Below are 26,624 nucleotides of genomic sequence, written 5' to 3'. Positions count from 1 at the left end.
TATGCAGGAAGCCCTACACTGAGTGCTTGACCTAGATTTCACTTACTGGCAGACATTTGTACAAATGTATATTATCAGAAGTACTTTAGGACAAATAAATCAAGTTGAACAGCAAGTTCACTTTCAGTTATTTTTTCTTTCTCTCTTGTTTTCATTGCCATGTACATGTAATTAGAATATAACAATTATGTCTTGATTGAAAGTCTTATTCTGGATTAGAAAAATCCCTTGCTTGGTAGTCCAGAACAATTTAGAAATTTTGCAAGTAAAAGTTTCATATTACATGCTTAGAATATAACAGTATTAATGGTTTTAAGTTTGAAGGCTTTCAGGTTCCTTTAAATGATGCCATTTTGTCATCAAATATGGTGACTATTTTACCAAATTTGACAGAAAGCATCCCAACACAAGGGCTTCTCAGATTTTCACAAATTAGACTAATTTGCAGTCAGATATGGTTGCTCTGACTTAAAAAAGAAATTTTTTCAAATAATGGCTAAAAACTAGAAACAGAATTTGACCATGTTTGACAGATTTTTCCATGGCTTGAAAACCTTTCTTATTCTTATAAATGGTGCCAACTCATTACTAAGGAAAAAACTATGAACCCCATTTTAAATGACTTTTTCTCAGAAATGCTATAGCAGAATTTTACTAAATATTCTGGCCTGAAGAGCTTTCAACTTAAACAAATGATGCCATTTCACCATTAATATGGCTGATGTTACTCAAAGTATAAAACCTTAAAATTGCATCTAAAATTAAACACTCAGCAGACTTAGACCAATTTTGACAGAAAGCATTCTGACATTAAGTGCTTAACAGTTTTACAAATTATGCTGATCTGTCATCAAATATGCTGTTACAAAAAACAGACTGAACATTATCACCCCTCACCCACCCACCCACCCCCAAAAAATAAATGCTCAATAGAATTTGACTATCTGAAAATATTGTTGCTTAAGTTTCCTTCAGTACTGGACAAGTGATGCTTATGTGCTGTCATATATGAATAAATATTTTTAAAAATAGAAAGAAACCTAGAAACAGGTGTATAAATAAGCAATTAGCAGCATAGTAAGAAATTTTTAAGGAAGGTATCCAGCTGACACAGATTTAATTGCTAACTACTCTTGCATATGGCTGTGAGACAGATGTCAGTCAGATGAGTGATCTCAGCCCACCTTGAGGCTCTTGTTTTCAGATCACTTGATTGCAGTGGTCCCTCACTATATATCCCGTCAGTATACTGCTAAAGTTGTTATGGATATGGTCATGGATCCCATTAAATCATTAATTGCTAGTACATTTATTTGACTGTATAGTAGTTTCTGGCTCCTGAGCACCATTTATGATGCAATTTCCCCCATCATTAAATATGCTCTGTGTGTTTTATTGATTTGTTAGGACATATTGTTCAGTACAAGGTCCTATAACATTGGCTGTTGTTAAGGGTTTGCATGAGCAGCATTAGAATGAGGGACTGTACTTCCATGCTGCACAAGTCCTTTGGCTAAATTAACTGTGTCTGTACTTTTCAGTTTTAGATACTAGAGACAATATAAAACAGTAGGATTTTAAATCAGATTATCTTATTTTTTCCCTTTATAATTACATACTGAATGATCATGATTCATTCACTAGTCATTATACATTGATTCACTGATGTCAGGTAGGTAGCAATTAAACCTTCAAAATAAAGAACAAAAATGTAATATAGACAGTACAAACTTCACACAGTTTATACCTGATGAAAATATCATCCTTGGTTATAAATTATCCACAGTCCTTACCAGAACTAAGACTTCATGGTAATAACTAGCTTATAATTATTGTATAAGAAATGTATATATAGATACAGATTTATGTTCTACAAGTATTACTACATACTAGAGAGAGTTGCACAACTGCTCTCTACAAAGACTTCTAAGACTACTGAGAGAAAGGAGAATAGGACGTGGTTAGTAATGCATGCCAAAATACATTACATATGCTATTATGGTAAATACTTTTATTTTTTCACTCACTTCGCTGATTTACCTACTTACATATACATGCTACAGGGGATTTTGAGATGACCCCTACACATGTATTCTACTGCACATAATAATGCACAATCTGTCAGGCTGTACACTTTAAACATAAACAGGCAAGACAATACGTGCAACAGATATAACATTTATGTCCAATATAACACAAGCTACATAGTAAGGAAATAGAAAAAGCACAGGGACTATTCTGAAACTTTCCAGGGGAAATCCCACTACCCCCTCAACTTTTTTTTAAAAGGGGGAATTTTCTAACACTATGGGCACTACCAAAGTAAGTAAAGGTAATACTTTTAATTATGATACACAGTCTTTGCCTCTTCCGTTTATTATTTTGCAATTTTTATAGAATTTAGGATAAATCCTTCAATTGCCAGTCCTAGAATAGACCCTACCCGTTACTGAGACATAATTTATTGCATGTTCTAGAATAGACCCTACCCATTACTGAGACATAATTTATTGCATGTTCTAGAATAGATCCTACCCATTATTGAGACATAATTTATTGCATGTTCTAGAATAGACCCTACCCATTATTGAGACATAATTTATTGCATGTTCTAGAATAGACCCTACCCATTACTGAGACATAATTTATTGCATGTTCTAGAATAGACCCTACCCATTATTGAGACATAATTTATTGCATTTCCTAGAATAGTCCCTACTCATTATTGAGACATAGTTTATTGCATTTTAGATGATCATAGATCTTGTGTCATTGCAGTATGTACCATACATGAAACTGCTTAAAGCATAAGCACAGATTTGCTATCACGCAGCATATTAGAAATAGGGAAGTTTACAATGTTTGTCATAAAAAGAACCAAGAGTGTAGACCCAGATCCATTATCATACATTACATGCCAACACATCAGGGGAAAGTCTACTTTTTAGGTGGAATCAACAACATAGACTCAGGTAGCCATCACACAATATGCCAGCAGATCAGAGTCTACATTATTTTATCGTGAGTTGAATAGCGTATCCCCAGGATCTGCCATCACACAGTGCAGCAGCAGTTTAGGGTTTACAGTGTTCATCAAAAGACAGACCCAGATCTTCTGGCATGTTGTGTGGTAATGCATCTTTGTCTGTACCTTTTGTATTTATGTGCCTTGTAAAATGGCAACTGTTGAAGTATATTTAGGATTCTGCTCTGGGTGTTATTCACTTGTTAATTTTACATATTTTTTTCACTTACCTTATGAACTCAAGGCTGTATTAGACACATAACATGGTCCTCCAACACATTTTTTTCATGACTTTTAGAGGCTGAGACTAGTCTTTTTTTTATGCCAGTCCTTGGAATGCACCAAGGGAGAAATCATTGTCACAAATTTGCAGATGAACATATCATACCATGGGAGCTAATTAATGCATGTTTCTTATCTAATACAAGTAACCTCCCTTAGCAATTGTGGTCTGAATGTGCTTTTAATTTGCATACATTTTGTTTGAAAATGTTTTCTTACTTAAAATTACTTTAATTGTTGAAACTACAATATATCTTAAACATTCAGTTTCTTTTAAAGAATTCTCCAAATAATTTCAAAAATATCAATCATGATATAAAGCTGTTAACCTTCCATCCTTCCATGTAAATTGTATATTATTTAGCCACCTTGTTTGTCTGTATATTTCTATTTATGTTAAAGTGCATGCATTTTTTGTTTGTTTTTTGTTTCTTTTGCATGATTAGTGAAGGAAGCTGCTCGGGGTTTAGCTCTTTTTATTTTGAGCGAGGGAATTAAGTCTGGCTTTGATCCCAAAATACATGGTAAGATCAGAATGCCTGATAAGAAGCTTATATATTACCAGGATCTTGCATTTCCTCTGTTTCTTTTGTTCGTATTTTATAAGAGCAAAATATGCCACTTTCCTTGCTACAATCTTTGTTGCAGGGAATTTTCTAGGGGGGGGGAAATTTAAATCAGGCTTGGGTCTATCAATTTGGAGTAAGAAAAAGGCAAGCATGATATTTTGAAAAATTTTCTGGTGTTGATGATATGAGTAAAACTGCATAATTGGAAAAAAAATGTTTTTTATGAGACAGACTCATTATCAGCCCCAAAGGACCCTTTAAAAAATTCCTCATATTCATAAGATTTTATGCATTGAGTTAACTTTTTTATCCCTTATCCACTATCCCCACCCCACTAAATTAGGAGGGACATGTTGCTGGAGTGGGCTTGTCCATTTCTCTTTCTTACTTTATCACCAAAATCCTTGAACACTTTCAAATATCTTCCTGAAATTGGGAATGCGTTTGTATTATGGCTGGAGATTTTGTCCTCAAAGGAGTGTAGTCCCATCAGCATTTTTAAGAGATATTGGCATTTTTATTACAAGTTGTTTTCACATATCCATCCACTATGCTCTCATGCTGTTAATATCTCCAGAACCATTTCATTTTACGGAACATGGTAGTACATGTATGTGTTGGTATCATGAAAGGCATTTTGTCTTGTCAGATTAGTACTAATGATAGACCAGGCAAGCTTCTGGGATGACCTCTTGTCTGTCATCTGTCTGTTCATTAAGGCCAGTTTGTCACTGCTACTTCTCCTAAACTACTTGGAGGATTGTCATCAGGCTTTACCCACACATTCATTCCATGGTCTGGTTGATCCTAAATGAAAATGATGCAGCTTTGCCTTCCATTATTGCTGTGTGGCAGCCATCTTGAAAATATTGTTGTAATGACTCGTCCTGAATGGATGGTCATAGCAGGATGGAAGTTTTCACTAAAAGACTTCTCATTATGTCCAGGTGAAAATTGTAATTATGTGACATCTATTATGGCTGCCATCGAAGTCCTCTTGAAAATGTTGCTTTTGCTACTCCTTCTGAACAGAAACTGACATCAGCATGAGGTTTCACCAGAAGATTTTTCATGATGTCTAGTTGGTATTAAATGAAAATGGTTCCATTCAGTCATCCAGCATGGCTGCCATGGTGGCAGTCTTGAAAATTTGGTTATTTCTACTCTCTTTAAACCTATCTGCTACTATTCCTCAGTAGAAAGTCATATCAGCATGGGGTCTTCACAAGATGACTTCTTATTATGTCTAGTTGATTGTAAATGAAAATGTTACTACCTGGACATCCAATGTTGGTCACCACGGTTGCAGTCTTGAAAATCTTGTAGTTGCTACTGCATCTGAAAAGATGGTTGTATCATCATTATTTTGTCTAGAAGCTTTATATTGATATTTATTTCATGCTTGGCCGTGAATTAGTTGATTTTCTGAGTGAAATCTTGGTAATTCACTGGAGCAAAATAATATGTTTTCTCACTGCCTGTGAATAGACAATGATAACATTATGGCCAAGAAAGATATTCTTTGATGCTTGCTTGGTTAAGTAGAGAGTATGACCACTTCCCATTGATGGTGAACCAAGTTCTAATCCAACAAGATGCAACTTCTCTTTTATCTTAATGTGCTGTTTTACTTTGAATTGAGGGATAATTGTTAGTGTTTATATTTTCTGTGCAAATATTCACCAAACACAACAGAACATAAATGGTAAACTGCTAACATCATGTGGGATCTAGTAAGAAATTTGCTTCTGTGATCTGTTCTGCATATTGCTGGCCAATATGTTTGAGCATATATTTCATCTCTTTGGTGAAAATTTTAGCAAGTGGCAAGATTTTCACCAACGCAGTGAAATATCTCCATTTTTCATTTGTTTCAAGCACATGTCCTCTCTCTAATTGGTCCTAAATATATATGGTGCCAATCTGGCATCCAGTATGGCCACTGTAGCAGCCGTCGTGAAAATCTTGTTATTGCAAGTCTTCCTAAATGGAAAAATGGGACGTGGGATTTTCACCAGTAGACTAATTATGAAATAGGGTCCTGAATATAATTTTTTTTGTTAGAAAAGGAAAAAGAGTAATGTTTAATTAATATCAAGTTATACCTATACATCTATCTGGCTTTTATGTATAAACCCAGTACAACTAGTTCTGTGCCGAGAGAAAGATAGGTAGCTTCTCGTGGGTCGGTGGTTCTTCCCGGGGTTTTCCCATGTTCTTCCTCCACCATTAATACTGGCCGCCATGCATAGCCTATCATGTGCTGAAAAATGGCGTTAAACCCCCAACAACAACAACAACAACAAGAGAAAGATAGGAATGGAGAGAATGGTATAGAATGTGGTTCAGGAAAGATCTTGTGCAAAAAACCATAAACAACTGGTTCTGTGGGGATAGAGGGAATGAGAAGGAGATTAAGAAAATGGTATAAAACATGATTTTGAGTGAGATATGCTTTATACTGCATGGTTGAAGATTTCTAGTTATCCATGCTTGCTTTGAAGTAATTTGAGAATTCCCTATCTTGCTTGTTTATGCATGTACTTTATGAGGACTCCCTATCTTCTTTGCTTATACATTTACTTTATGGGGACTCCCTATCTTGCCTGTTTATCCATGTACTTGAATACATGCAGCTTTTATGTGTGTGCTGTCACACCTTGATTAAGTTAAAGACTTAAGACTTCATGATTATGTGTGGTGTAATCTGTAACCAGATGATTGCCTTGATTCATTGAATATGATTAGGATATAGGACAATGATTGGAATGAAAAATACTCATTAGTTTACTTTTTTCATTGATTACCCTTTTACATAATTGATCTGGCATCCAAAATGGATTTTCAATCCATAATTCTGTGTTTTCATTGAGATCACATGCATGAATGTTTTCACCAAAAATGAAACCTGTGAACAAAAGAGCTTAATAGATGGCCTGTTGTCCATCATCCGTCCATCTTTCAGCACAAGTTTATTATCATTTCAACACCTAAACAGCTTGGAAGGTTGCAAGGAAACTTTATACACACATTTACTGCCTTGTTGATCAGAAATGAAAATAGTGACATTCTGATATCCTATATGGCCATAGCAACTATTTTGAAAATCTTATTATTGCATCTCCCCCAGAGCAGAAAGTCTTATCTACATGGAGTTTTCACCAGAAGACTTCGTATAATGTCTAGTTGGTATTAAATGAAAATGGTGCCACACTGACATCCATCGTGACCACTACAGCAGCTGTCTTCGAAGTTGTTGTTGTTGATGCTTCTCTTGAATGGAAAGTCATAGCATCATGGGGTTTTTACAGAAAAATTGATCATGACATCTTGGTCCTAAAAAACCAGTCTGACTTGTATCATGACCATAATCATGAAAACCTTGTTACTGCTACTGAATGGAAAGTCATACCGACAAAGTTTTCACTGGAAGACTTCTGACATCAAGTTGGTTCCAAAGAAAATGGTGTCAATCTGACCTCCAATATTGCTGCTACAGTGGCCATCTTGAAAATCTTGTTATGCTACTCCAATATGGATGCTCGTTTTGAAACATAATTTTCACAAAAAGACTTCTTGTGATATTAGGTTGATCCGAAATGAAAATGATGCTGATGTGATATATAGCCATAATGGCTGTTCTGTTGAAAATCATGTTATTGCTACTCCTCCTGAACAGAAAGTCATATAGACATGGGTTTTCAAGAAAAGACTTTTCATGCTGTCTACTTGGTCCTAAATGCAAATGGTGCCTAGCTTTGTTCCAAATATAACCACTGTGTTAGCCATCTTGAAAATGTTGTTGCTGCTACTCTTGAATGAATGGTGATATTCACTTGGGGTTTTCACCTAAACACTTCAGATGATGTATATTTTGTCCTAAATTAAATTTGTATTGATGTTACATCCAATATGGCAACCACAGTGGCTAATTTGAGAAACTTGTTATTGCATATAAATATCAGTGATGATTACAACACTCGGCAGTTAAAATGAAGAAATGATCTTTCATTTAATTTTTGGATTTAATAGTAATAACTTGCCAATTGCTGTAACGTAGCGTTTACTTTTTCATTTCGATAAACCTCATCCATTTCACATGAATATATTATCCCACAGAGTGGAGAATCGTCAGTAAATCATTATCCAATTGTGAATCTCACATCCCCACACACAGAACAGTTATTAAGGGTTCCATGTTAATGGTTGTATTGAACATGACGTGACCTGAGAGAAATTACTTGTTGCAAATTTAGAACCACATTGCAGTTTCCCTTGAACAGTATTCTCTCAAGGTCTTAGAACCGACCTGTCTCATCTTCTGTTTATGTACCACTAAGCCTTGCATAGCATCATCCAGGGAAGAAAAGTCCCTACCCGCCATGATGAGGTATTGAAAATGGAGCAGAATACTTTTATGTCACTTCCACCGAATGATATTGTGATGCCCAGTCAATGCCACTCCAACTAAGAATGAACTAGATGATTATGCCCTATCAGTTCTCATTGACTCCAACAGTTTGAGGTAGAAATGGCTCAGTTTACGCCTCTTTTTAGGCCCACCATCTCCTCTTAATAGCATCGAGTCCTGTAATAAGATGGTAAATATAATGGAAATCAGACATTCATGGGAGGTTACATATTCATTTTTTTACATATATGTTTGTATTTTACTTTCTTCACTATATTTATGTATCTTTGATCACCTGGTAAAAAAAATGATAGGAGTGCCTTGTGGTGACTTGTTTAAAGCTGTTCAACAATTGAATCATTACATATTTCTGATGTAGTAAATTTTGTCTCAGGGATCTATTACATTTTATGATACCTCATATCAATAAGTTATTGCTTTGCAAGCAAATTGAAGAAAATACATTCTGATATTCTACATACATGTACTTACATACATACATACATACCTACCTACCTACATACATACATACATACATACATACATACATGTACTCCTTTAAGGGGAAAGAAGAAGACTACAAAGAAACTATTAAGCATAACATATATACTTGCTGATAAGTCAAATCAAACTGCAAGCACAGTGATCATTATCTGCCATAGTATAAAATACCAGCAGATTATGGTCCTGTTTTCTGTTCTACTGATTACTCCTTACAGATTGTATAGACCCAGATCTGCCAGCACATTATGCACCAGGAGATATGGGTCTGTTTAGTTTGCTCTTGGACTTGACTTATAAGCAAGTACAGATGATAGCCAGTTTTAATACAGTTAACCATTTGAAAGAATAATCAAGTTCTAAACGTTCTGATCACTGCATGTACTGTCAGTTTATTTTTGTGGGTATACATTTTCATGGTTTTATGGGTTTTTGAATTTTTATGGTTCTTTGGGTATCTATTTTCATTGATAAGTGCAAAATGTCATTTTTGTTTGTACTTAAGTTTATGGAATGAAGAAGAGTTCCTGTTGTTTCCCTAGAAGAATATTTCCAACACAGGTTTTAAATTTTGGCTATTATATTTCAGTGGTTGCAGGTTTAACAATGTCATGGTATTAACTTTACCTGGGCAAGAAGCGATGCTTTCTACCATTAGCAAAAAATTGTCTATGTATCACTGAGTGACCTGTGTTCTTTTGTTTTCAGCTGTTTCAGAGGACATTTTTAATGATATCAACATTACTCAGTTGCATCCTCCTCCACGGCAACATGAACATGAGCAGGAGGGGGGAGCAAGTCCTGGACCCGACACTCCGCACGTCTCAACCAAAGTTTACCTGACCCCAGAGGGGCCATATGTGGACTCTCAGAGAATGGCCACTTCCACTGTGTCGGTTCCAGAAATTTCTCTTGTACCATCACCAGAAGTCAGCAAGGTTAGTAGGGCTAATGTCAGGATTTCTTGGTCATTCCAGATTCTGGGCTATGATTAATATGTATTTTTCTAGATATATACGTAGATAAGTTTGTCTTCTAACGCAGCTCTCAACTTAAAACATTTTCTGATTTGTGAAATGTAGAAACTATGAATGTAACAATTTTTTCTAATTGGTGGAATGCAAAATTTGCACAGTAAAATCCACAATATATTGTCAGTAATGTTTACTTCTTTATGATGTCATGACTTTCACAGTGACCTAATGAATATTTAATGAATAACTTGCTACATTTTAGTGGGAAAATATGAACAAGTTTTTCTTCCTGAGTGATATAGTACTTCTATGTGCAGTATCGCTTAGAAAAAATCTAGTTATTCATACACTAATAATTGCCTATAAGTCAAAGCAAACTGCAGACAACAAGATCCTGATCTGCTGTAGCATAATGCACCTGCAGATCAGGATCCATATTGTTTGTTTTACTGATTACTCCAAACAAGCAGCACAGACCACACATAATGCGCCAGCAGATCTGGGTCTTTGCAGTTTGCAGCTAGACTTGACTAATAAGCGAGTATTGATGATATTTTCACAAACAATGATACATGCACCATGCATCTGTCTGACAGACACATTGGACTAGTCCTGGGCATCGGGCTTTATAATTCATAAAGTCCTGAACATACAGACCATGTTGTCAGATGGTACCTTGGTCTTAAAATTACACAATGATGTTTATTAGTTAATATTAAAGGTGCTTGTATTCCTATATCATTGTAAATGAAAACGGATGGTTAATTTCATACAGATTTGTACATTCAACATATTAGTAAAATTATATTCTTTTTATTTAAATTTGTTTCAGAGACCCAAATCAATGGAGGACAGTCTGAATGAAGTCCATACTCAGACCCAAACGAAAAGCCTTAGCCGATATAATTCTATAAAACGTAAGCAGCTTGAGCGATTACGTCAGCGCTCTAACTGGTTTCTAGGACCAAATTATAGTCCCGTGGTGACAGTACGCACACCCACGGAACCTGAACCAATCCGAAAAAATGAACATTCAGGGAACTCTGTTACTAAAGCTTCATCGGAAGGTGCTGTGTTGGATGTATTCTCTGATACAGATAGTGTGTTTACAGATCATACTAGTCGTAGTGAATCCCCAGCATCAGAACCTGTTCGTACTAATTCATCATCCACTAGGGTACAAAGGGACATAATTCATAGTGACACACTTGGGGATGTTTCACCAAAAGAAACAGATGAAGATGGCCCTTCAACAGATTTACCTGATGAACAAATGACAGAGACAGAAGTCTGTTATTTTACAGTTGAACATAAATATGGGGAACCCAAAAGTTCCTAGCATTTGTACTTTTTATTGATGTGATGGTTTTGACAATGTAAAAAGGAAGTTGATTGTGTTAATATTGACCTTGTTATGTTTTGTTGTCATTAATTGAATAATTACTTTATACAGTTGTTACTAAATACTTATGATTTTTTTAAAAGAAGAAATCTACTAGCAATTTCAATAAATGATTCACTAATCAAATGTTACTAAAATAGATTTTAAACTATAATCAAGGATTGAAAAATTCTCAAAATTACCTACTAGTCTGGAATCGGTATTTTCATTAAATAATGCAAGATATTTTTTTGTTGTTGACCATTGATATTCAGTATGAACTTCTTGGCTAGTGACAGAAATGTTTGACTTGCTTGTAGACAGCTTGACATTGGATTGCTAAATGATTAAAATAATTTTATGTGGAGAGATTTTTCATGAATATAATAACCAACTTCATGATTTAAAAAGTGCTGGATTGTGAAGGAAAAGTGTAATGTTCCATTTTCAGAACATGCCTGTCAATCTTATAAGTAAAACAAATTCTTAACTTTCAGAATGGTAGCCTTAACAAACACAAAAAAAACACATTTGATTTTCCTTTAAATGACTGTGAAATATATTTTGTTTTAATTATGACAATATGACTTACACTGAAACTTTTTATATTTTTAACAGCAAATGAAAATATTGATTCCATTATGATTCAACTAATTAATCTTTAATAAATTCAGATTAGCACAATTACAGCCATGTACTTAACAAACATTTTCTCCTCACAAGGGGGCCCTGAGTGGCAGAATGTCTAAAGCGCTCAGTGTTACAGATCACTGCCATCTCACCTCTGTCTGCGTGGGTTTGAGTCTTGGGCTTGGCCAATGTGGGTATGTGAGAAAGCTTGCCAGTAGCTTCTTGTGGGTCAGTGGGTCTTCCCAGGGGTTTTCCTGGGTTCTTCCTCCACCATTTATACTGGCTGCCATGTATAGCCTTTCTTGTGCTGAAAAATGACATTAAACCCTATGACAATAATAACACAAATTTCCTCACAAGTTTCTTGCAGTTGAAGAAAAATTTTTAAAGGTTGTATTTTTTCATTTTAAATCCAGTGTTCTAGTTTCACACCATTGATGTCAATTTTAACTTTTTTAAATTTAAAAAAAATCCTTTATTGGGATATTAATATGAAGAATTCGGTTACTTCTTTTACTGTTTTAAAAATATGTTTTTGATGAAATTGGCATGATTTTAACACGGTAGACTATTTGTAAATTTGTTACCTTTTTGCATATCCCTTCAGTACTTATAGATTATTGTATATATAGTGTCCGATTTCTCAGATGAAGTAACTCTGATTTTCTAATTAGCATCAATTAAGAGGTCTCATTGACATTAGTTTCAGCAAAATCTTACAAACAATCAGGTATATATGATCTTTCTTTTCTTTTATTCTTGGTATGCATAAATATTGAATACTCTGGGCAATTTGGACAACATGACATAATATACAACCATATCAACATCAAATTTGATGATGATGTATACAGGAAAATATTTTCTACATCCCTCCTATATTAAGTCTATGGGGCTGAATTGGAGTATATTATGATAAATGCTATGGTCTATGTTGATTGCATATTGAGGACACCTCAGACAATTTTAAACAGTATGATAATACAGGGACAGTACATGGTTTCATGTGCGCTTTTGCTAATACACATGGGAAGAGTTAGAGTACAAGGGTTCAGAATCTTCTCCGACTGCTTCATTATTTTTGTTCTTACATGGTCAGTTACTAGGCACATACATTATATACTAAATACGTCAGATATCGCTGTCTCGGGCGGCACATGCAATTATAGTGATTGAGTATAGCTGACATTACAAAAGTGCATGATGTCAAACCAGAACAGAACCAACCCGATCACATAAAAAGGTGATATTAAAGCGATGATACTTTTTAGTCAGGTTGAATTGATGAATTCCCATGCTCCATCTTTATACCATCAGCTTCCAGCTAATTGTTGTTTATTTGAAACTCCAATATCAAACCACGTTATGTTGAAAACATATATAGTTATAAAAAAATAGGGTTGGCTGTGTTTGATTCATTATGGTGTCAAAAGAATTGTGTTGGCTAAGTTTGATTCATCATGTAAAGAAATGAAGTGTTAAACTTAGCTTTCTTTGATTCATTATGTTGTCAAAAGAGTTGTTTTGGCTATGTTTGATTCATTATGTAGTGGAAAGAAGTGTTGAACTTGGCTTTCTTTGATTCCTTATGTTGTCAAAAGAATTGTTTTGGCTATGTTTGATTCATTATGTAGTGGAAAGAAGTGTTGAACTTGGCTTTCTTTGATTCCTTATGTTGTCAAAAGAATTGTTTTGGCTATGTTTGATTCATTATGTAGTGGAAAGAAGTGTTGAACTTGGCTTTCTTTGATTCCTTATGTTGTCAAAAGAATTGTTTTGGCTATGTTTGATTCATTATGTAGTGGAAAGAAGTGTTGAACTTGGCTTTCTTTGATTCCTTATGTTGTCAAAAGAATTGTTTTGGCTATGTTTGATTCATTATGTAGTGGAAAGAAGTGTTGAACTTGGCTTTCTTTGATTCCTTATGTTGTCAAAAGAATTGTTTTGGCTATGTTTGATTCATTATGTAGTGGAAAGAAGTGTTGAACTTGGCTTTCTTTGATTCCTTATGTTGTCAAAAGAATTGTTTTGGCTATGTTTGATTCATTATGTAGTGGAAAGAAGTGTTGAACTTGGCTTTCTTTGATTCCTTATGTTGTCAAAAGAATTGTTTTGGCTATGTTTGATTCATTATGTAGTGGAAAGAAGTGTTGAACTTGGCTTTCTTTGATTCCTTATGTTGTCAAAAGAATTGTTTTGGCTATGTTTGAGTCATTATGTAGTGGAAAGAAGTGTTGAACTTGGCTTTCTTTGATTCCTTATGTTGTCAAAAGAATTGTTTTGGCTATGTTTGAGTCATTATGTAGTGGAAAGAAGTGTTGAACTTGGCTTTCTTTGATTCCTTATGTTGTCAAAAGAATTGTTTTGGCTATGTTTGAGTCATTATGTAGTGGAAAGAAGTGTTGAACTTGGCTTTCTTTGATTCATTACCTTATCAAAAGAATTGTGCTGAGCTTGTCCAAGAGCTTGTGTAGGTTACTGATAGTTAGACACCAGAGTACTTGAGTACTTTAATTATAAGTAGACACCCAATTACATTAATTTTACATGTACAACCAATTATGTTAATTAAATGTGAACACCCAATTACATTATTTATATGTAGACACCTAAGTACATCAGTTATATGCAGATGCTCAATTGCATTTATTCATTGAGACACCCAAGTACTTTAATTACATGATGGACAGAATGAGATTGTTATTGTTATTTTTATCCAATTTCTTGAAATTTAGCTATCAACAGAATATTTATCCCTATGGAAATGGTCAAAGTTTCGTAAGAAATAACGTGATTTTTTAGAGAATGCTTCACTAATGAGTGGGATTATCATCAGGCAATTCATTGGTTTAAGATAGACCAACAGATTGCTTCATTAAACATAATTAAAGATTCTTTTTCTTGTTGAGCACTTCTTTACCTTAAACTTGACCAGTTAAGTCAGTGAGATCATCTTTGTCATACTTTCAGAATTGAATGGTATAGTTTTTTAACCATGTAGTTAGATAGTTGTTATATGATACAATTGTCAAAACCACCACAAAATAAATATTTGCTCAGTGTGAAGCTTTGACAGATTGATGTTCTTTGTTAGATTGATGTTTTGTGTTGATGGAACTTAAAATCCATATAATTGTTTTATTACTGTTATTACTATTACCTGTGTTCTGAGTTGTGTGTAAGATGGCATGAATAAGAGAATTGGGTTCTTTTTTGTCTCCTAATGTACAAAATTTTTATACTTTTCAATACTTAAAACTCGTTACTACAAACTCATAACTGCAAAATCATAATAAGTTATATTTTTCACTTTCTAACATAGAGCATGAGAGATTGTGAAAGACATCAGTATTTTTTGTTGTCCATTTTTAATTGAATGAATTTTTTAAAGCTTAATGACTTAAACATTGAATGCAGATTTGCATTTGGTTTAAATTTAATTATTGTCTTATCAAGCCTTTTACACTCGTATATGAATATATTAATTTACACTAACATAAGAATAATCATTGACATTTTTTAAAATATGGTCTCCATTACTTCATTTAATATTCAGTTTCAACTTGAGATTGATATGGTTCTGATTTATAGGCTTGCTAGATCATACAGTTTGACATTTTAAAGTTTTTTCACAATATTGAGTTTGAAAGTCAGTTCATGACATCCTTTCATTATGAATACCAGGGAAACTTTAAGAACAGTGGTGTTAACCCTTTACCTCATGCAAACACCTTTGGACGCCTCTACTCCATTTGCATGGAAGCGCCTTTTGATGCCTCTACTCTATTTGCATGGAAGCACCTTTTTGACGCCTGCTGTTAACATCAGCCATTTTAAGCGGGTTTTCGTAGCGCCACCTTCGGGGAAAATCCCCCATTAGATACTACATTTATTTCTGCGAATGACCATTATGTCAGATCACGTGGTCACTGTTTATGCTCTAGTCGAAATCTGCTATTTAAAGTAACTGTGTCATATTCTCCACTCTCCAAAATGAAGGTCACTGATTTCATTCAGTACTTTTGAAGTTTTCAAGATTAGAATCACAATTATGAAAGCTTCAATAACTTAGGTAAAGGCTCTGATATTGATGTAGGCAGCAATTAGTTTTTATAAATTATCAAATTCAGATGACTTAGTGATGTAGACGCAGACAAAAAAATTTCGAGTATGAGAAATGGCAGCTACGGTTGGTCACGCTGCTTCACTGACTTGACGGTGAACAAGTTATCTCAAGATTTTAAAGCGCATAAAAAATTCTTCCATGAAAAGTAATTACACAGCTATAATGATTGGACTTTACTCTTAAATTTTTCCATATATAATAGATGTAAAAAATGTAAAATGGTTAAAATTGCTGTTAAACATAACATACACTACGTTGCTTAACAGTTAACAGGCATGTGTATGGAGCTGAATAGGTAATAGGTATTCTATTTATAGCGCACTGGGTAACTTTGCTCTATGAGGTAAAGGGTTAAGAGAGTTGTACATCATGAAAAAGTGTATATCCCACGCATACAGTTTACCCATGACAGATAATTACAAAGTTCATTTGATTTTTTCAAGACATTCTCCTTACCATGCAGCTTTTTCACACAAAATATTCATCATTTTTCCAGACTGAAATTGCTCTGACAAAAACAAATTCACACAAATTTATTCATCACCACTAATACCACCTTGTAAATCCATCTCTCCCAGATACTATTTTTAGCTAAAGGGAGGTAAAAATAATTTTCCTATATGTGGTGATAATCACTTTAATATTAGAATTTTGTTTGCTGTGTACAGTGTACAGCTAAGTTGATCAACATTTTTCAGGTTGGAAACAACTGATGATGAAATCGGCCAGTGTTGTTGTCTGCTGACCTTTACCTTGAAGTCACTGGCATCTGCTAGTGTAAAATATTTTCGGCACTGTGTGGTGAATACCTAAAGATAAAAACTCACAAAAATATATAATTTGGTAATAAATCAAATGCTCATCAGGTTGAGTTCTTCAAACATATGTTACCCAATCATAATACCTTAGGAGAACTACTACTACCTCGTAAATCCATCTCTCCTAGATACTATTTTTAGCTAAAGGGAGGTAAAAGTCTCCTGACCAGAGTGATCTCCCTTTAGATATAAGGCTCAGTAGCAAAGCCTAAAAATATCTCAGTTACTACCTCCGTTCATGTCAAGAAGCATGCTCTGACCCCACGAGAGACCTCACAAAAGCCAAAATCTATATAGAAGATATACCACTACAAGTATGAAGAGTTCGCCACTTTTAAAGAAAGTATACTCCATCTGTATTTCCAATTTTATTCTCTTTCTGTCGGGACAAAGTTCTGCCATTACTACTTGCTAACTCTTTTTCATCGTCACACATTTAGGTATTTGCATGGGTAGCCTAAGCGACTTCACATTCAGTTCAGACCAAGCTTAAATAACACAATGCAGAACAAAGACTGCATGCCAAGTTTTTCCTCAGTGTGAATCTTTATGGGGACAAGGAAGATAATTTAGCTTACCCTTCAGCAACGAAGCACAGAACATTCACATACTCTGAAAACAGCTCTGGCAACCAGTTCACCATCACAGCATTTTTGGAACTCCCTCTACCCTACATCCTTGGGGTCTGACTTGATTCCTCTAGCAAAACAGCGAGGGACAGAGCTAATAGCCAAGTTCCCTCACACTCAACAGAGATAAAGACAGGTTACATGGATCAAATATACTACAACCAATCCCAACTGATGATCCTAATGATATCCTCCTCACACAGATGATCTATTTTTCTTGTGACCAGTCTAGGCCATATAATTTGGATCATGATGGGCCAAACATCTATATTATGGACTCGATCAATAACAGTATGGTACATCCAACTTTTACAGACATGTGCTGGGACCAGACTGACTCTCATACCACCTCGACACTCTGCCATGAGAAGAGCATCTTTACTCAGTGAGTCACAGTTTCTAATTCAGGACGTTCTACAAGTATAGTGAGTGACAGATCTTTGCCAGCCAAGTCTTGAGCATTAACAGGGGACCTTAGTCTTACCTCACACAACCAAGATGATGTTGCTCGTTCTACAGTACTGTTTCATCTATTCTATGCTATCTTATGGTTTGGGAAGATTTAGCCTTCCATGCCTCTGTTGAGGACGTTTTCCGCCCCCCAGAGTTTTGTCCTCCTCCCACTCCATCAACAGCCTGAACCAGAGCTCCAGCATCTGTTGATCTTAAGACAGAACAGAAGAGCCTGACTTAAGTTACTTCCTTATTCTGGGAGAGTTACAGGTGTTCTTATCCACCTTCATCATTGACTCATTGGTGGTTCTACCTTTGCTCCCCCCCCCCCCCCATTCTTTCATTTGGAAATCCCAGCATTTGACAGTGATATCGCTGTTTGGGGGTTGACACAGCCACACTCCATGTGTGTTGACCAGATGGCCTTAGATGACACTCGGCAGTTAGTGAGCAAATTCGTTATCATGACTTTGTTGCTGGACTTTCCTTCTCTCTGGTTATCTTCCAGCAAACTCCGAATACCTCAGGGCATGCATGGGAGTCAGTCTCAAGAATGGCTGGAGTATTAAACAGAGCCACTCAACACACACTGACCAATGCCGTAACTGCAGCTGTAAGTGCAGTTGGTGGAATGCGACTCGATGCCCTCTGTCTACACTTTCCTGAAGGACCACTATATGGCCAAGCTAAGAGCACAACCTTTATCCTCGAACCTTCTGTTTAACATCCAGATAGATGAAGTCTGCAAAGAAACCATCAGGAATACATATTTCCCTCTCTCCAACAACCACAGTGTCGATACAGGGATAGTATGGGAAATCAACAAAAGGACCCAAGGGTCACTTATAGGATATGAACCTCTGCAAGTCATGGTGCAAGTCCAGACCATTTCTATGGCAGCAACAGCAAGTTACTTGGATGACATTGGCAGCAACAGCAAATTACTTGGATGACATCCTGCAGAAACATCAGTGAGTTAGATCTAACAAGGCATGATAACCCTTGTTACCAATGTGGTCTTCTCAGAAATTAAGGAAAAAGCTGACCTAGTACTATCTCAATGATTTGTTCACCTAAGTATGGAGTTCAATACACAGGCAACATATTTTGCCTCCCTCAGGATTGGGCATTGAAATACAATCTATGGTAGCACCTTACTTTTGAGGAAATGTTATCCACACAGTAATCCCTTAACCTACTAGACTTTCTCAATGTGGCAGTGGATCTCATGGTCCTAGGTGGCCTTATGAGCCCATTGCAGCTGCTTCCTCTGCACGAATGGATTGCTAAAGTTTACAAACTGGACTATCCTCTCATCATCTGCACCAATTAAGGCAACATCAGCGGAATTGGGAGTGACATAACTTGGCTCATCATCAGTATAAATGTCCAACCCTCGAGATTACAGTCTGTACCGACGCAAGTACGAAGACTGAGAAACCCACTTACTACCATCCTTTCAGGACACCAGTGGTTGATGCTTTCCCCAGGAACAACATTTTCACATCAGTAATTCTGGAGAGGATGGCCATTGGGAAATCCTTTCACTGGTGGTATAAATATTTACATGGCAAGGGAGTTCTCATTCTGCCAGACAATTATATAGTGGTTCTTTATCTCCAGCAACAACAAGGACCTAATTCCCCAGACTTTTGCATCATAGTGGGGAAGTTTTAGATTGTTTTTGTCATCACCAAAGCTACATACACGTTCACATATGCCAGGATGTCTCAGTGTGCTGACCAACTCTTTGTCATGGAATAATCGACTAGTACAGAAGGAACTATCTCTCCATCCCTCGTATCTCACCCAGATTTGTACCCATTTAGACCAACCATTGGTGGGCCTGTTTGCAACAAGTTTCAATGCCAAACTCCCATCCTTTGTCTCTCCCATCCCTGACCCAACAGCTTCAGCAGTCAACATCCTATCATTTGATTGGACCAACCTGAACTCACAAATAGCTAGGAATTCAGCCTGTCACCTCATCCTCATCACACCACTCTGATTGGAGGAGTCATGGATCAACGACCTCATCAATCTTGCATTGGAAACGCTGCAGAAAATTTGGGTTTTCCTTTAATCAAGCAACCATGATGGCAGTTGTTTCATCTTTGCCCTGTCCAGAGCTCCTGAACCTGCATGTCTGGATCATAGCAAACAGGCCCTCAGATTTAAACAATTCTTACATCCAGTCACGGAGAGAATTGTGAGGGCCCTCCAATCTAAAAACATATGAAGGCACATGACACATTTTCACTCAGTGGTACACAAACATATCCTGCAACTCCAGGCATCCATACAGCAGATGGATAATTTCTTCCTCTGACTCTTCGAAGAAAGTTTGCACTGAGTAGGATCAAAGGTTACTGCTCCACAATCACTGACACCTTTCATTATCATGGGAGAGAAGATATTGGACAAACCCAGGACTTACCTGACCTATTCACCAACTTTGTGTATACACGGCCATAAACATTAACCCTATGCCCAAAGACGAATCTATTTGGCTGAACAAAACATCTTTTGAACCAATTTCAAGGGTATCTCTGGTGCTCTTTTTCCTAGAAAACCTGCTTTCTCATGTTGTTAGCGATGGCAGGCAGAATTCGCAAAATACATGCGCTATTAACAGTTCCAACAAGGCAGGTCAGTCTTACTCATGATGGAATCCTCTTTCATCACCAAGAATCATCTCTTTTCCATGGGAGCCAAACTTTTATCATGAACCTCTGTCTTATCTGGACACATCAGCTGAAAGCCACCTACAAGACCCAGTCCAGTCTTTCATGTGGTACCTGAGTAGAAAAGAGCAGTTCCGTCGAGGGAGATCACACCTCTTTCTACTTCTCATACAAGGACTGGAGGATATATCAAAACAGACTAGTCCTTGAGTAAAAGGGGTTATTCACTCAGCATATAGGGATATAACCCCAGCTCAAATGATTGGTCAACAGCTTAAAATCTGGCTTCATGACTTCCACTGGATCTGCACAGGAAATTTGTCCCATTTGAAGCCATGCCTCCAGTTGGGTTACCTAGAAGCTATCTCTCATAACTTTATGGACTGGAGATGATATATGTAGTGTAAGGGGATATAACTCTCTCCACTGCTTACCTATTCTCCTAAGGTATTATGATCTGATCACATATTTGAAGAAGAAACCAATTTATCCATGTAAAATATGTTTCATTGAGAATACTTATCCAATCATAATACACATACACCCTCCCAGCCTCCCTGCAGTCACATCCATAGGGAGTGTACCTTCCACTCCAGTGGGGACTGCTCCAGTGGCCTAGTGGTTAGAGCATCCGCCTTAGAAGTGGGAGGTCATGGGTTCGAACCCTGGCCGAGTCATACTAAAGACTTACAAAAATGGTAATAGCTGCCTTGCTAGGCACTCAGCATTAAGAGGTAAGTGTTAGGACTGGTCGGCCTGGTGTCAGGATAATTTGACTGGGTGGGACATCATGCTGCATGTCTGTGGCATGATGCCCCAGTGCTAGACATCACTATAAACTGCCACACTGCAGACATTGTAGTAATATGACTGAATTGTTGTTAAAGCTACATTAAAAATTGTAATCACACACACACCACTCCAGTAGTAACTGAGGTATTTTTTGCCCCGAAGTTTTGTACCTAAGGGAGATCACTCTGACCACCAAATAGGTGTGCAGATATTTTTAGCTCCCTTTAGCTAAAAACAGTATCAGGGAGGGCTGGGTTTGGGAGGTAGTAGTAGATCTCCTAAGATATTATGATTGGTAGTAGTAGTAGTTCTTCTAAGATATTATGATTGGTAAGTATTCTTGAAGAGATTTTTACTTGGAAAAATTGGATTCTTGATGTTTAATGTTTTACAGCACAGCAACATAAGAAGATTATTTAGAACCTAGGCAATTAAAGTGTCTTGCCCATGGACTCACTACAGTAACTTCATTCAGAATTAGATTAATTGGCAGACTGTTAGGAAAAATGTTTATGAATAATATCCATAATGTAAAATTTCATTTTGCAGCCTTTTATGGTACCAAATAATAAAAGTTACAAAGTTAGTGTTTTCTTTGAGGTAACTTTTGAAATTCTATCAGCAGCCTAGAATCTAATTCATTTATCAATGTCTTGGGGGGAAAAAAATCAATGCCAGTATCAGTGACAGATCTTGCTAGAAATATTAAAAAATTTCACCATTTTTACACATGTTCATGCATTAAATCAGCACAAATTCATCAGCTGCATGTATTTATTAGTAAATAGTGTTTCCTTTGAAATATTCATGGAAGGATCATAAAACACCAAATACACTTAAATGTGAAGATGATAATTTTATAATGTGCACCATAATTATGTTGATTGCTGGAAGAGACACATTCCATTGTGAATCCAGTGAACTGGAAAACCTGCAGGAAAACAAAGTATATACATTTTAAAGAAGACATAAGCCTTAGTTGGTACTCCATTTAGATTATTGTAACAATTGATATCCTTTCTATAGGTTTGAAGTGTAGGATTATTAATGATAAATGAGTAAATAGCCCCTATAAGTGAAATTAGCATTAAACATTGGAATTGTGCCTGGTAGTCAAAAATAGTTATTTTCTCTGTACTATTTGGGTCCTGTCTTAACATTCTTTTACTTTACTATGAAGTTTCGTCTCAAAATTTAGCATTAATGAAACATTTTCAATGCAGATGCTGTATCATATATCAAAATGAGAAGCAAAAGAACCCCACTTGTTTCACTAATTAATTTATGATTGGCTGATTGGTGATTTACATTGCAGGATTAATGATCACATTTTACTTTGCTAAATTGAAGACATTTGTGAGAAAACTCATTACAAGAATTGGACTCCACTAGCTTTTTGGATTCCTGGCATGCTCAGTAATGTAACAAACCATGTATGATTGCATATTGCTAACTGTATATAACTTTAAAAAGTTTTACTGACATTTGTGTCATTATGTAACCGCTTATTATTATGTAATGCAAAGTTTAGATGCTGTTGAAACAAAGTTGAACACAAAAATATGTGATTTTTCTTACACTTCATCAGTGGAATGCACAGCATTGTATGTATTTGTGTAAATGCTTTTCTCATATATTATTTCAACTTAGTTATTTTTGCAGTTTAGAAAACGTACAAAAATACATTAAACAGTGATTACTCGAACTTTTATGTGGTCACAGATAGTTATGTAAATGATCCACTTCGCAGCAAGATGCAGTTTTGTATTTATTTTGGAAAGCACCAGCTGATTTTAGCACATTTGATAAATAGAGTCATATACTAACCATTATGCAAAACCCAGACTAGTCATCAACCAGGATACCTCTTACTCCTTATGAGTAATTTTTTATATAAAAAAAACGGAAAAGATCCAGAAATACCTCTTGTAGTTTGTCTTTTCGTACTTTTAAAAAGTAAGTAAGCAATGCTTTAACATGAGCTGTCTGAGGTTCATGGTAGGTAATCTAATCTAGTTCAGGTTAAGTTTTATATACCGATACATCGATGCTACCAGGCCTTGTGATTGTGCAAATCAGGCAGAATATGTATGACTTTGCACACTTGGATGGCAGTGATTCGACAAGAACTTCCATAACTTGCAGTCGCAAAATGTACTCTACACAGTTTAGAATTTTTATTTAACCATTCACGCTTAAATTGCTTGCCACGACAGACATATCAGCAGAGGTATTGTGGCACTTGTGATCTTTTTTTTTTCTTCAGGTAGGCAACTGTTTACACATCTAGATTTTTCATCTTGACATGACTGGTTGTTAAGCTATATTTGAATGACACATTGGACCATGGAACAAGCATTCAGCCATAGTTTGAACCTTGCATCATGGAAGTTTTACAAATGTGTGTTTAAAATATGAGCTACCTTGAAAACTCAATATGGCTGATTCCCAGCATAGTTCATCTCAGCATGACAAATATTTCCACTTATACTGGCTGATGATTTGGCAGTGAGTTATTATTTCTAAAGTTGAGAAGAATATTGGAGCTGGGAAGGTGTTAAAGAGAGACCAGTCAGCCCAAAAATGGCATAGATAGAAGTCCAGTGTACCTGCTGTATGGACAAAAATAGGAGACATACCAGTTACCCTGTCCATTTTCAGCAACATTTCAAAATTAAATCATAGAAAGGGTTGAATACCAAGCCTAATTAAAATACAGACAATTTATAGGTAGAGTGCAATTTTAATATTTTTGCTCAAACATTTTAGCTTTGCAGGATCTTGAGATGCAAAACTGTATTGCTATATCAGGATTAGAATGAACTGAACAAATAAGATATAAAAAAATGAACTTAAGTAAGGATACTTGTTTGATCAGTATACCAGTCTGAACAAGCAGGCTATAGCTTTGATGGCTGTTAAAACCCCTATGCACTATTTAGGACATGATGAGAAATCAGGCTTAATAGTCAGTAAAGCACCAATTCAACAAAGTTAAACTTTGGCAGAGCTTATGTTAGTTAAAATTTTTATTTTGAGCTGAAGTATCCAAATAAAGGTACATAACAACCATAAAGAACAGTTTCCCAACATGTTCAAGCTGGCTAAGCTTGCTATATATAGGCCCTTTCAGTCAGGCAACTCTGAATGTTGGGGGTCTCAGCACCAAGCAATATTTACAGTTTACACAGATGGGGAACAGATTTTGCTCAGAAACAATCAACTGATTAATGCCTATACATCTACTTGCAGCATCTTCCAAAGATTTTGATTCAATAGAGCTCCAACAGTGGAGCAGGAAGAGAGAGAGATATTGATGTGTTAAGTAACTATGTTCTTTTTTTCCTCCTCCTCTTTTTTGAATACTCTCCCCGCTTTAAAATGGTGAGAAGGGGGAGTTCACCCCTTTAGATAAAATCCTGGCAGCATGTGTGCTAATTGTAATGTGATCAGCATTAAACACAGAGATCAAACACTTGTTCATGTTTTTAATCTTTTTTTTATTTGCAGTATGCTTCTAGGATTTCATTTCAGAATTCTGTACAAATATCTGTCTCTAATTCAAACTCAGGTTGATGTATCAAAAGTCCAGTTTTAGTGTGCAATATGTCAACATAATCCTCCATGTAGAGCTGAAAGTCCATTTGTATATTTTGCTCAGTGTCTTTTGTCTTAGTTTTCTGTGTATGATGAAGAATTATGCCTTTAGGCTTTTATAGTTGAGTTTACGATGCAGAAAGAGACTTAATGTGATGAAATATGCTTTCAGGCTTTCATAGCATGCTTTTGTTGGGAGATTTTATGTGTTAAATATTGTACAGAATGATGTGTGCTCAGTTTTGAATCCATTGTTCATTTTAAATTGACCAATACATGGTGTCTTTTGCTGTCATTTAAGTTTTTAATTCAGTTTACTGTTTGAACCTTTTATTCTTAAAATCCAGATTTTATTTGCATATTGTGGCAGTTCATGTCAGAGCAGTTTCATTCGTTCTGAATGAAATATATCCCTATTTTAGAATTGTTGTATCCTATTTTAGAATTGTTGTACCTTATTTTAGAATTTGTTGTACCCTATTTTTAAATTTATTGTACACTGTTTTAGAATTTTTTGTACCCTATTTTTGTTGCTAATACTTGCTACATCAAAATTTGTTCTTTTGTTATTGTCAGAAAAAAGGAAGAAAGAAAACCCCAGCCACAGAAAATTTTAGTTGAAATGCCTATTGATTCATTAATAGTGCAACTGTGCATATATACATTCTGATCATTATAAATGGTGGACAAGATAGATCCTAGTTTAGATTTTAAAATGCTTGGCATAAATTATTTACTTTTATTGCTGTAATCTTGTTTCAAGTAGATGTAATAATGCTTGGATGTATTTCATTTTATTCATTATATTTTGTTTTGCATTCCAGAAAGGCAGTTAACCTAGTTTATTCCATCATAGAAAATGATACACTACTCCTAACTGAATACAGTTTTCTTGATTTTATTTGTTGTCTTTCATTTAATTTAAATCACCAATTACAGTACTTTCCAGATACATAAATCATGTCACTGTTGTGTTGTCAGCACACACTCCATGAGTCTAAAATCATATATTTTGTAATAGAAACTCACATGGCATTGTTGTGTTGTCAGCACACACTTCACGATTCTAAAGTCGTATATTTTGTGATAGAAACTTGGAGAAAGATCTTGCTTGATTTTCTGAGTATGAATAGTTACTTAAATGCTTTGCGAATTTTGTTTTGCAGCCAAACATATGCAATTTGTAATTTATTTTTAAATTTTTTTATTAAATCCCAGATTCGCATAATCATGACCAGTTTCTACTTTTTGCCAACATAAAATAATGTACATTATAACAAAATAACAGTGGCACTGAATCATTTTTATTTTATGGCTTTATTAACAGTAGAACTATATTATAATTCTATTTTTATTTTTTCATGGAAACGTGTGCTGTTTTCATAATGTGTGTTAGTTTCCTTTTGAAACTTTATTGTTCTTATACTGGTAGTTGTAAGGTATATTTCAGTGTAACATTGTAAGTCAGGTCAAACCACTACTTTAAGAATATATCATGTGAGAAGACTTGTTGCACCTATTTGTATATAAACATAAATTTTGATGCATCCACCCACAGACATGCATGCATGCACACATAAATACAGCCCATTCATGAATGAAATTCATCGACACATGTGCAGACACACATAAATACACAGCCCATTCATGAATGAAATGCATGAAACTGATGGTATTTATTTGCACAAATAATTACTTATTCCGGCTAAGATTGTTCCATGAACACAGCCCCACAATGAATGTGGAAGGGTG

At 35.6% G+C, this 26,624-nt stretch overlaps 1 protein-coding gene across 2 annotated transcripts in view; it reads left to right on the top strand.

The window, feature by feature from the left end:
* The window catches only part of LOC149792340 (uncharacterized), a 114,353-nt gene extending 88,580 nt beyond the window's left edge, over window positions 1–25,773 (top strand). The window contains exons 7-9 of one of the 2 annotated variants that reach the window (XM_089970914.1): window positions 3,754–3,831; window positions 9,497–9,726; window positions 10,595–25,773. In XM_089970914.1, the coding sequence (XP_089827040.1) occupies window positions 3,754–3,831; window positions 9,497–9,726; window positions 10,595–11,101 (815 nt within the window). In that variant the 3' untranslated portion in view covers window positions 11,102–25,773. The remainder of the gene's footprint in view (window positions 1–3,753; window positions 3,832–9,496; window positions 9,727–10,594) is intronic. The other variant, XM_089970915.1, reaches the window with a different exon arrangement.
* Window positions 25,774–26,624: the final 851 nt, after the last annotated feature.

The sequence above is a fragment of the Sinohyriopsis cumingii genome, chromosome 9 (genome assembly GCF_028554795.1).
Source record: "Sinohyriopsis cumingii isolate HCF-2022 chromosome 9, ASM2855479v2, whole genome shotgun sequence".
Classification (NCBI taxonomy): Eukaryota; Metazoa; Mollusca; class Bivalvia; order Unionida; family Unionidae; genus Sinohyriopsis; species Sinohyriopsis cumingii.
The sequence above is the reverse complement of the archived record's forward strand: the minus strand, read 5'-3'. Positions and strand labels throughout refer to the sequence as shown.